The 12,359-nt window shown below is 56.2% G+C and overlaps 1 protein-coding gene across 1 annotated transcript in view; it reads right to left on the bottom strand.

The window, feature by feature from the left end:
• The window catches only part of DHX32 (DEAH-box helicase 32 (putative)), a 44,141-nt gene that overhangs the window by 4,242 nt on the left and 27,540 nt on the right, over positions 1–12,359 (bottom strand). Inside the window, exons 4-8 of the mRNA XM_040991940.1 lie at positions 11,865–12,237; positions 6,344–6,586; positions 5,072–5,171; positions 4,817–4,975; positions 258–449 (exon numbers count right to left, since the gene is read on the bottom strand). Of these exons, the coding sequence (XP_040847874.1) occupies positions 258–449; positions 4,817–4,975; positions 5,072–5,171; positions 6,344–6,586; positions 11,865–12,237 (1,067 nt within the window). The remainder of the gene's footprint in view (positions 1–257; positions 450–4,816; positions 4,976–5,071; positions 5,172–6,343; positions 6,587–11,864; positions 12,238–12,359) is intronic.

Raw genomic sequence — 12,359 nt, 5'->3', positions numbered from 1 at the left:
GAGCCAGGAGCTGCTTCTGGGTCTCCCACGTGGGTGCAGAGGTCAAGGACCTGAGCCATCCTCCAGTGCTTCCTCAGGCTGTGAGTGGACCCACACAGGACGCCAGCATCATAAGCAGAAGGCCCACTGTGCCATGGTTCTAGTATTTTCCCCTTTGAATCCACTAAACAAACACTCCAGAAGCTTAAGTAAACTTCCCAGTGTGCCTGCTGCATGGTCCTTGAAATGTGATTTTACCAGGAGTCATTAAGGCGTACCTGTTACCATGGCAGCAATCGTTAGCATTTCATCTACACAGTCAAATTCACACGATGCCAGGATGGACCTGGAGAGCTGCGGGTCCAGAGGAAACTCCGACATAATGATTCCAAATTCAGACAGATTGCCATCGTTGTCCAGCGCTGCCAGGTAGTCCAAGTCTTCCAGAGCTTGCATCAAGCTTTCTGGGGCTAGGAAAGAAGCAGCCAGTGTCACAGCCCAGGCACAGGAGCAGGGACTTGGTTCTTCAGGAGGCAAAGGCAGGCAGTGCGTGCTAAGAGAGGAACTAAGCAGGTGAGGGGGGCTCCCTAAGCTGGGGTGCAGAGGAGCCTGTGGAAGCAGGTGAGTCAGCTTTCTGAGGGCACTGCTCACTGCCCACTGGCCTGGGAGCTGCACAGGGAGGGGCCTCTGGGGGAGCACAGGCCCTGGAGCGGGCAGTGGTGTACTGGCACCACCCAAGGAGGCCCGGGGGCGCACTGTCCTTGGGTGATGCCAGTACACCACTGCTGCTCCAGTGGCACCTTCTCCCACCAGCCTGATGGAAGACTTCCTGCTGTGCAGTGCACAGGGTAGGACACATTCCAGTGCCAGCTTACAGAGAGCCACAGAGCCTCCCGGGGCGATGCCCAAGTCACTGATAGGAACGCAAGAGTGTTCAATGCCCACCAGTAGCAATGTGCTGCCTCTGGCATGAAATGCGGGGAAACATGTATGACGAAACTGACTGACGGCAGATAGGAAAGAGTGGCCAAGGACAGGAAGCCACCTGCCAGTGCGCATGACTGGTTTGAGCCATCCCTTTCTCCTTTACATTCCTAAATTGCTGGGGTGGAATTTAGTATGTATGCTTCTTTTCTTAAAAAGTCTAAAGCTTCAAAGCCACCCACCTGAGGCTATGTCTGATGAGTATCTGGGTTTTTGCCTGGCTTGTTTGGGGAGCAGCAGGGGCTGCACGGAGCAGTGGACATGGGAGATACAGCTGCTGCCCGCTCTGCCCAGGGCTGCAGGATTTACGGGCCCCACCAGACTGCTTTCATCCGCCTCCATTCCAGCATGCACAAGGCGGGTGGGAGATGAGCCACAGGGGCCTGAGAGGCGATTTCACTGGTCTGCACCTGGTAGTTTAAAGTCATAGATAGTAACATCTTATTTGATGTTCAAACGTTGGCCACTAAGCTATTTGTCAAAATTTCAGGCAGACCGAGGACCTCAACAGCTCCATCATAAACTGATGTAGTCCGATGCCCCACCAGGCCGCTGTGCTCTGCTCTGCATCTCCCATTCCAAACCCACTGTGCGCAAAGACTGGCTTCTGGACCAGCTAGGGTCGGGATGGTGGGGCAGGAAGAACTCACCCCAGGGAAATGGCAGGAGACTCCGTAGCCGCCCAAAGCCCAGAAGTCTGCTCTAGACTCTGGGTGTCCCAGCCGTGTCTGATTTTCCCCACATTCTAAAATTGAACAGATCCAATCTTTCCAAGGTGCTCCTGGCTCCCACCCTTTTAATGTCCTTTGAGAGGCAAAGATGGCATGCAGTTCACTCCCCACAGATGTCCATAGTGGTCCTGGGGAAGAGCTCAGCTCAAGCCAGGGACTTGGCTGGTACACCTGCCTCCCAGGTCTGCTCCTGGTTCCAGCTTCCTGCCTACGCACGCCCTAGGAGGCAGCAGGTGAGGGCTCGGGCCGTTGGGTCGCTGCACACATACGGGAGACCTGGAAGGAGTCCCATGCTCCTGACTTGGGGCTGACCAGCCTTATCAGGGGCAGCAAGCAGAGCCCTAGCAGAGCCCTGAGCATGTGCCAGGCACCTTCCTCATGACTCCCACATCGTGCCCAGAGATAGACAGAAGCAAACAGTGGGAGGGCGTTGTGCACTGAGTGAAGAGCCCATGGAGAGAAGAAATGAGAAGAGCCGGCCCTGGTTCCAAGGACACCCATGCTGAGGAGTCCTGAGCCTGGAGAATACAAGCTTCTGAAGGAGGTGAGGAAGAGGGGAAGGGCCAGCTGCCGTCTCCTTCATCTCGAAGGTCAGGCGCATGCCCCTGGGCATCTGCCCAACTCCTTGCCCTTCCAGGGCTTTCCTGTGAGTGTCTCAGCGCACCTCGGACTGCCGTGTGAGGCAGGAGGGCAGGCACTTTACCTGATTTCACAGCTGAGAGGGGGCAGGGCCAGCCAGCTGCTTCACCTGCGAAATGAGGACCTGGACTCAGATCTGCTGCAGCAGTCAACAGGCACTCTGAAACAATGGACTCATTTAGGTTCATGTATTGAGAGAAGAGAGAGTCCTCCGTCTGCTGGTTTACTCCCTAAATGGTTGCAACAGCCAGGGCTGGGCCAGGCTGAGGGCAGGAGAGGGGAACACATTCTAGTTTCCTACATGGGTGGCAGTAGCCCAAGGGTCACGGCCAGCATCTCTCACCTCTGCAGGAAATTGATGTTTCACACCAAGAGTCAATTCCTTCCTAGCAGGGAGCTGGAATCGGGAGGAGAGCCAGGACTGACACAGGCTTTGGAGGCACTGTGGATGTCCCTGGTGGTGTCAAAGGCCCGATGCCGGCCCCAGCGACCTGCATGCAAGTGGCAGGTGCTGTTAGCACCTCATGTGGCCGCGAGGCCAGGGCTCCCATTCACGCAACCTTGAAATGGTGTCTCCCTGGCTGGCTGTTGAGTGTGAGCTGGCTGAGAGGCAGGCAGCCAACTTGTGGGCAAGTCACAGGGTGACTGCACAGCCAGCCTGCTTTTCTCTCCTTCTCTGAGCAGACTGAACCTTGAAGTCCTTCTTGTGAGTTCTGAAGCAAAGCCCTGGTTCTCAGTGATTGATAAGCACGTGCATACACATCCCTGGTCCGTTTGCTCACAATTTAGGAGTTCAGCATTCAGACACCATCCCAGCAGGCTCTGCACTTGCACCAGAGGGAGCCCGCACAGGCCCTGGGAGCCCGCTCTTCCTAGGGTCAGCGCTGGCCTATGCACACCCAGCTGCACTGGCCTGCCATCTCGAGCCCTCCGTCTTGCCTTAGGTGCCACCCCTGGCAGTCTGCTGCGGATTCATTCCTCTTTTCACAAGCCAAGGAATCACAGAGCATGCCGAAACCAGTGGTCCAGCAACCAGCAAAATGAGTTCTGAGTCCGAGTCCAGACACAAAGACGGCAGCTGGTGTAGTCTGGCCCATACCAGCTGCTTCCTCTCCTGATTTCCATTTAGCGCCATGGCCTTCCCAGGATAACGGTGGTGGCGGGTTACCAGTGCCCACTGAAGTGGTTAGTTAGTCCTAAGCTTTCTGACCCAGACGCCGCTTGAGACAGAATGTCAGGGAAGCAAAAGGGAAGCTGACCTGAAGAGCAGGTCCCTGTCGAGTGGCCTGTTACCAGCCTGTAGCTTGGCTATGCCACATTCATTTGCACATGGCTCACAGCCCCTGAAAAGGGTGGCCACTTTGCTGTGCTGGCAGCAGCTGCTGCATCTCACGCTCTTTGCTTCCAAAACTGTGAGTCAGAGTTAACCCACAGTTAGGGTTTCCCTGAGCACAGCAGAAAACGGTTGTATGGGTACTGCTGGGAGACAAAATGCCCTCCCTCTGTCCTCAGTTCCCAGCTCTGAGACCTGGCGGGGAACCCTCCCACTGCACCATGTCGCTCGGCTCTGCTGCTGGACATCGCCCACACTGTCCCTGCCTCTCTTCCTCTGCCCTGTCCTGAGCAGGAAGATGCCCAGGCTGTTGGCTGCTGGTGATCCAGCCAAGAAACAGGCCACAGGTGAGAGTGGAGCAGCAGTTGGCACAGATGAAATCTGTTTCAGGGGAAGCTCCTGGGACAGTTTCCGTAGCTGGTTCATTTATGATGAAACCAAGCCAGCGGAAAATGGAACACTGTCAGGTTTGTGCAAGTAGCTCCTCTTTCATGGCGCTCACTGGGGTATTCAGACTGAAACTCCCTGGAGAGGCTGTGGGGCAAGGAGCATCAGTGTCCCGGAGACACTGTGGCCGAGGTGCGATGGTGCTCAGTGTCCCAGGTGGCAGGAAATGGCGCTGGCCTTCAGGCTGTCTGTGCTGGGCCTCCAGCCGTCTGCAGCAGCCCTGCTCCGGCGACAGCCTGCCTGTCTTTCCCCTTTAGATCTCAAGCATCTTTATGTGACCCTCTTGGTAGACGTGGCTGATTCAACTTCCACCCATCACTGAGACACTAGAGAAAGAACACATCTGAACTAACCTGTCTCCCTACGTGCCTGGAATTGTTACTGGCAGTATGTGACAAAAAGACCCAAGAGCAGGCATTTAACCAGGCAATAACAGTGTGACACCACCTGGCCTGTTCATGGGGCGGGCGAAGTGGCACTCCCACACGTGCGGCATACCTGGTCTGATCACGTGGCCGGTCAGGTGGCACCCCCACACGTGTGGCATACCTGGTCTGTTCACGTGGACGGTCAGGTGGCACCCCCATATGTGTAACACCACCTGGCCTGTTCACGCAGCCGGTCAGGTGGCACCCCCACACGTGCGGCATACCTGGCCTGTTCACGCAGCCGGTCAGGTGGCACCCCCACATGTGTGGCATACCTGGCCTGTTGAGGAAGTTGCCATGGCCCAGGCCTGCAATATCTATCCTCTTCATGAACAGCACCATGCTCGTCAGGTTGGCTTCCTGCATTTCCGCTGGCTTCAGGGGCCTCATGTCCTTGGAGGCGAACTCCTCGGCATACAGACAGAACAGCTTACCTGAAAGAAACCAGGAGCAGGGCTCAGGTGTCACGTCCGCGCCGCCTCTGGCCGAAGCTTAGGGGCGACACGGGCGTTCCCCGGCCTGAGAGCTACCTGAGGAGGACGAGCCGAGGATCTGCTTGCGGATCTCTGCTTGGCTCTGGCTGATGGGCTGCGTGACGAGGGAGGTGGCTCGGATTCTCGGGTTGTACACCTGCACGTGGAGACAGTGTGTCCGCATCAGGAGCCCAGGGCCCAGTGGGCTGGCTGCGAGCCCCGCTTCCCGCTGAGTGACACATGGCAATCACCATGGGTCTGCAAGGCTGGGACAGACACGGCAGGTGCTTTGGCAAGTACACATAAGGCTGCCGGATGAGGGGAACACAGTCTCTGTTGCTGTCCACTCCAGGCATGCACTGGGCAGTGCCACGTGGCTGACATGACTCTCGGTGCAGTGCTGGAACCACCAACGTCTCGTGCACGTCCACTGTGGCTGCAGTGATCTGCTTTCCCAGCCATCGTGGCCATGGCAGGAGAGCAGCCTTGGTTGGATAGCCAGCCATCGTGGCCATGGCAGGAGAGTGGCCTTGGCTGGATAGCCAGCCATCGTGGCCATGGCAGGAGAGCGGCCTTGGTTGGATAGCCAGCCATCGTGGCCATGGCAGGAGAGCGGCCTTGGTTGGATAGCCAGCCATCGTGGCCATGGCAGGAGAGCGGCCTTGGTTGGATAGCCAGCCATCGTGGCCATGGCAGGAGAGCGGCCTTGGTTGGATAGCCAGCCATCGTGGCCATGGCAGGAGAGCGGCCTTGGTTGGATAGCCAGCCATGGACGGACAGCCAATGCGGAAAGCCATGGCTTCCGCAGGCTCCTCAGGATTGGCCGTTTCTTCTTTTGTAACTTATTTAATAGTAATACAAAATGCATGAATAAGATTTAGGGGTGAAAATTTTCTCCCATCAGTTAAAAGCTTAAATTTGCTAAAATTAAAGTCACTGCTCTTAAAACTCATTTTAGTCATAAGACTACAAGAAGGGACAAAATTTTAATTAAGGGGCTACCAAAAATGTCTATCAGACATGCCCAGAATTCTTTCAGAAGTCACAAAATCTGTTTTGCTGGTCCCTAACCTGAAGACACCAGAGCGACAGGAGGGACACCGCCTCTGGACGTGGCTGTGAGGCCGGGCACGCCCCTGCAGTGCCCGCTGGTTTCATCGGGGCCCAGGAATGCGGCCACACTCCTCCCTGGCTGCACCAATTCTTCCTCACACATGTGACCTCGGGGCACAATTACCACCCTCCCCTTAGAGCCCTTCAAAGGGCACGGCCCCCGGCAACAGGTGCCCGGCTCTCACCCACAGCCTGCTGGGGCGGTGCAGCACCTACCTTCCTTCTTTCCACGCCCACATCAATAACAAATCTGACAGTGTTGCTCCAGACCAAGGACTCGCCGGGGCTGGTGGTGAGCACCACTCGCCGCTGCGAGGCCTGGCCCGGCCTCTCGGCCTCGGCGGGCTTGAACGGAGCGCATTTCTCTCTCGGGTACAAGGCAACCACCAGCAGCTCTCCGAGATCCGGGCTCAGGTGAGCGCCTTGTTCACAGACGATTTCATGGGCTTTTTCAATGTCCTACAACAGTAAACAAAACATCCTCCATGACAAAGAAGGGCAATACATACAACTTCAAATAAAAAGTCTAAGTTAAATAAAAGTTGAGACAACACTGCATAATGCAAGCAGGAAAGAAACGCCTGTGCTGTGGCCTGCCTCTCTCCTTTTGTTTTGAAGATTTATTTATTTCAAAGGCAGAGTAACAGAGAGAGAGGGGGAGATATATGTAAAGCAAGAGAGAGAGAGAGAGAGAGAGAGAGCATACATCTTCAAATAAGAGGAAGAATGGATGAAAAACTTCTTTGAGAAGTCAGATATAATTCATTCACAAATTCACTGCTTTTGGTCCAAAGCAGTCTTCCTCTTGCGAAATGTACTATTTTTGCCTTTATGTATTTATCCTTCTGTATTCTCAACTTGATGTAATTTCACATACCCATTACCAACGGCAAGTAAGCCTAAAACTTCCCACATTGGTGACAGCCCACTCTTTTGAGGTTTTATTTACTTAAAAGGCAGAGTGGCAGATAGAGAAACAGAGAGATCTTCCAGCCACTAGTTCACTTCCCAGAGACCCACTGGATTAGGCCAAGCCAGGAGCAAGGCGCTCCCTCTGGGTGTCCTCTGTGGGTGGCTCCCCGTCTGAGTATGAGCAAAAAGCTGGATCAGAAGTGAGGCTGATATGCAGTGCAGACACCAAGGGGCAGCTAACCCACTGCACCAAGCGCACACACCTTGTTTGTCCTTCCAGACACTCCGTGCTCGGCACACCGGCATCTCAGCACTGCTATAAAGCGGGCAGAGACCGCTCTCTGCTACTTCCTTGTTTTCATGATTCTGACACTTAAAAATACTGTTAAGATGTCTCTCTTTCGGGGTGAAGCCACCAGTTGGGACCCCTGCACCCGCATCAGTCCAGCTCTGCACCTGATTCCAACCTCTGGCGAGCAAATGCAGTGGGAGGCAGCCGCTGAGGACTCAGCTCGCTGGGCCTTGCCGCCCACATGGGAGACCACACTCAGCCTCTAACCTGGCACATTTTTGGGCACCTGGGGAATGAACTGGGGGATGGGAGTTTCTCTCTCTCTTTTCCTTTCAAATAAGTAACAACTTAAATACAAAATTTTCACTGCCAAATACGTTAGGGGAAAACTACCATTTGCCCCATTCCTTCACACCAGCACCTGGTCCAAAGCTGCCAGAGACATTCCAGGCACACTCCACCTTTCCAGGCACACTTTCTGTGGGTTTTGAAATAAAAATCTCTTGCTGCAATTCACACTGCCTTCAGTATTTCCAAAACTACCTTATCAAGGGTCTAAGCACCCTCACATGGGAGGAGCCCTATTTATCGGACGCATTAGGTTCACAAGAAGCCTCAGAGACAGCCTCCCCCACCTGCAGGCTTCTGGGGAGTGAGCAGTGGCCGGGAGCAGGGCACACACCGGGCTACCCCCCTACTGCAGGGCACACACCAGGCTACCCCCCTACTGCAGGGCAGACACCAGGCTACCCCCCTACTGCAGGGCACACACCAGGCTACCCCCTACTGCAGGGCACACACCAGGCTACCCCCCTACTGCAGGGCAGACACCGGGCTCCCCCACCACTGCAGGGCAGACACCGGGCTACCCCCCTACTGCAGGGCAGACACCGGGCTCCCGCCCACTGCTCACTCCCCAGAAGCCTGCATGTCCAAAGCAGAGCCAGGAGCTCGATCCAGCTCTCCCATTTCCTTGAGCCATCACCACTGTCTAGCAGAGCCTATGGCAGCAAGAAGCTGGATGAGAAGAGGCAGGTGCCAACTCCAGGCAGCCCGAGGTAGGAGGTGTGCCGTCAGCAGCATGCCCAGTGCATCATGTGCAGAAGGGGACAGAAAATTGGCCTAGAACTAGAGCAGGGTCCCTCAGGTTCTGGATGTGGGTGAGCTGTCCTCGGGCAGGTCAGGGAGTGGGTGCAGCTGCTGAGCTGGCCCGCATCAGCAAGCCCACAGGGACTCTTATGCCCTGCTCTGCTCCTAGCTGGCTCACTTTGCGCAGACTGCTCCAGGAAGTGATCAGGATGGCTTAATCATATGAAGAAAAACAAAAACAAAGGAATGGGAGACCAAGTTGGAGTTCTGAGATCCTGGCTGCGGTTTGATGCAACTGTGCCTGTTGTGTGCATTGGGACGGTGAACCACAAGATGAAAGAGTTTTCTATCCCTCTGCCTATCAAAAAAAACAAAAAGAAAGAAAGAAAAAAAAAAGAATAAAATGGTTTCCAGTTTTTTATCAGTCGCATAAGCACCAAAGGAAGACACCAGCAGGTACTGGCCCTGCTCCCACAGCACAGAACCCTAGGACCACACTGACCATTCCCAGGGAGGCCACACTGACTCCTTCCAGGGAGACCACACTGACCATTCCCAGGGAGCCACTCTGACCACTCCCAGGGAGGCCACACTGACCGTTCCCAGGGAGGCCACACTGACTGTTCCCAGGGAGCCACACTGACCACTCCCAGGGAGGCCACACTGACCACTCCCAGGGAGGCCACATTGACCACTCCCAGGGAGCCACACTGACCGTTCCCAGGGAGCCACACTGACCGTTCCCAGCGAGACCACACTGACCGTTCCCAGGGAGCCACACTGACCGTTCCCAGGGAGACCACACTGACCACTCCCAGGGAGCCACACTGACCGTTCCCAGCGAGACCACACTGACCGTTCCCAGGGAGACCACACTGACCACTCCCAGGGAGACCACACTGACCACTCCCAGGGAGCCACACTGACCACTCCCAGGGAGGCCACACTGACCGTTCCCAGGGAGACCACACTGACCACTCCCAGGGAGACCACACTGACCACTCCCAGGGAGACCACACTGACCACTCCCAGGGAGACCTCTAACCTGCTGATACCTCCTTTGTGACAGCTCATTATTTCACAATAGTCAGTCTGGACACAGCTTTAAGTCTCAAGTTCTGTTTCCAGGTCAAGAGGTCACAGGTGTGTGGCCACTTGGGCAGTGACTCAGTGCACGGATCACTCTCAGCCACTCTGCTCTCAAGTAGATGAAAGTGTACGCCATAAGACAAAAAATGACCATTAGTGAACGTCTCGGACCACCCGGGTTGGTTTTAAAATTTATGTAGAAATCGGGAGAGCTTCAGGTGGTCCACAGCTCTACCATGCATTTCTGAGCAAGGCCAGTCTCAAGAGGCAGACCCCGGGACTGCACACGAGGACCGCGGCTGAGAAGGCTGTCGGGGTGACAAGGATGGCCATGGGGCAAGGCCCTCCGTGAGCTGAGGCGCGGGCTCGGCAGGCAGGGGTGGAGACAGGCACACCGGCAACTCTACAACCAGCTGATGGAGAGCAACATCCCCAATGCCTGGCATCCAGCTGAGGCCCTGGCATCCGGGCACTGCAGTGGGACCTGGGGCCCCACCCTCTGCGTCTCAGGACAGCAAGGAGGGCGCCTCTTGTGCCCACTGCCCACCAGAACCTGGTCAGTGGAGCCCCCAGCACTCTGGGTTTCACCTGGCACCATCGCTCTCAGCGTTGCCTTTCCTGCCCAGCCTCAGGAGAGCCCACCTGCTTGGCAGAACTGCACCTACGAAAGCCTGAGGGCTGCAAGGTCGCTGTGCCATCGCTGCAAACACCACAGGCCATCCTGCTCAATGTGCTTAGTTCGCTTTGTTTCCCAAACAATCTGTTTTGCAGTTTCTGCTTCTCTGACGAAGGCTAACTGCTCATCCTTTTCATCTCACCTCTCCTCCGGGAGGAGGGTCAGATGCGCGCGCATCTGCTTAGCAGCCCGTGTGACCGAGCGCATCCCCTATGCGGCCCGTGTGACTGAGCGCATCCCCTATGCGGCCCGTGTGACCGACTCTCCGAGGCTTTCTCCTACTCTCCAGCTCCCTTCTCGGGCTCCGGCCGCTACACTGCCAATCCTGTGTCCTTGACCACGCTATGATTTCCCTTAGGACTCAGCTGGAGATTTTTAAGATTTATTTATTTTTATTAAAAAGTAGATATACAGAGAGGAGGAGAGACAGAGAGGAAGATCTTCCATCCGATGGTTCACTCCCCAAGTGACCGCAAAGGCCGGTACTGTGCTGGTCTGAAGCCAGGAGCCAGGAACTTCCTCCAGGTCTCCCACGCGGGTGCAGGGTCCCAAGGCTCCGGGCTCTCCTTGACTGCTTTCCCAGGCCACAAGCAGGGAGCTGGATGGGAAGCAGGGCTGCTGGAATTAGAACCGGCACCTATGTGGGATCCAGGAATGTTCAAGGCAAGGACCTTAGCCACTAGGCCACTGCGCTGGGCCCTCAGTTGAAGATCTTAAAGCATGCCAGCACAGGCAATGCTAACAGAATAAATCACAGTAGGAGTTGTATTCACGGCTCATGGACTGCATGTCATCTATGCCGTAGGCATACAGTCTGACGCCTGCACGCTGGGCCTGTCGCCCGTTAGCCCTGCCTGGAGCAGAACCAGTCATTCTCTTTGGGAGCGCATGAGCCCCGGGGGACAGGGTTCTGACGCAGGGCTGTGTCTGTGCCCGGCTGGCAGCTCAGCCCCCTGGAAGCATTTCCACTCTGCTCTCTGGCTAATCAAAGGAGCACCATGTGCTTGGGTCATGGTCCACATGCTTTCACTTTGTGGGAAAAGGGGAGGAAAAGCAGGCCAGGACTGAGCCTCCGAGAGGAGCGGTGCGTCGGGTCCTGCGGATCCTGCTGGAGAGGGGAGGAGGGTGGGCGCAGCGGTCAAGACAGACTAAGAGCTTGCGCCCCGAGCAGTGGCGCTCGCTAGGTGAGAGCAGCCCCAGGGCGCGCCAGGTGGCTCTTCCCAGGCAACATCCCACCCAAGGGTCAACAGAGGGCAAGGACGCCCTGGTTCCCACCTCCCACCCGCACCCAAGGGCCACCGTGGGGACGGCTGGGTACTGAACTCTGAGCCAAGCGCTCAGCCGCTACCCTGACCTTCACCAGACACAGTGCAGCTGGGGCTGCCGTGGCACATGCAGGAGGTCCAGAGCGAGCTTCCAGGGCCGGGAGCAGAGGGTGCTGGGCACCCTTCGGCACAGTGCTGCCTCTGTTGTGAGAACAGTGTGACGCCAAGCCACCACCCTTGTTCCCCTTCAGGCACACGTTTTAATTACCTGCCTGGTTCTTGCGAAGATTCACAGAAGAGTGTGACAGAAGCCAATATTTAAGCAGCTAATGAACATGCACAGATCTGAGTGTTTGTTTTAGATTCCCAAATAAACACCGGGCACCGGGCCCAGTCAGGACACAAGCCACTTACTTGCTCACACGCCAGGAAGACGACAATGTCCCCCTTCTCACCCGAGCGGTGGATTTCGAAGACCAGGCTCAGAATGGTCTGGAAAGTGTCCTGCTGGGCCCCGCTGAGGTAGACCACCTCCACCGGGTGCTTGCTTCTCACTTGGACGAGAGGCGCGTCTCCGTAGCAGGAGCTGAGCTTGCCGAGCAGCAGCGGGGAGGAGTTGATGACGAGTTTCAGCTCGGGCCGGGCCAGCAGCACGTCTTTGAGCAGCCCCAGCAGCACGTCCGTGGCGATGCTCCTCTCGTGGATGTCGTCCAGGATGATGACCCCGTAGCTGCCCAGGAAGGGGCTGGACATCATTTCTCTCTGCAGCATGTCATCGGTGCAGTACCTGCAAAGCAGCAACAGCAAGGTCAGGCCACGCCAGCCGAGTCCGCCCAGGCCTTCCCAGCAGCAATGCCTCCCCCGCCCCGTCCTAACCGGTGTTTCTGACGCTCTGCTGGAGCCTGCGTT

This window comes from Ochotona curzoniae, unplaced genomic scaffold, assembly GCF_017591425.1.
Source record: "Ochotona curzoniae isolate NIBS_2020 unplaced genomic scaffold, NIBS_Ocur_1.0 contig_66, whole genome shotgun sequence".
NCBI lineage: Eukaryota > Metazoa > Chordata > Mammalia > Lagomorpha > Ochotonidae > Ochotona > Ochotona curzoniae.
This window is presented reverse-complemented; position numbering and strand designations above follow the sequence as displayed.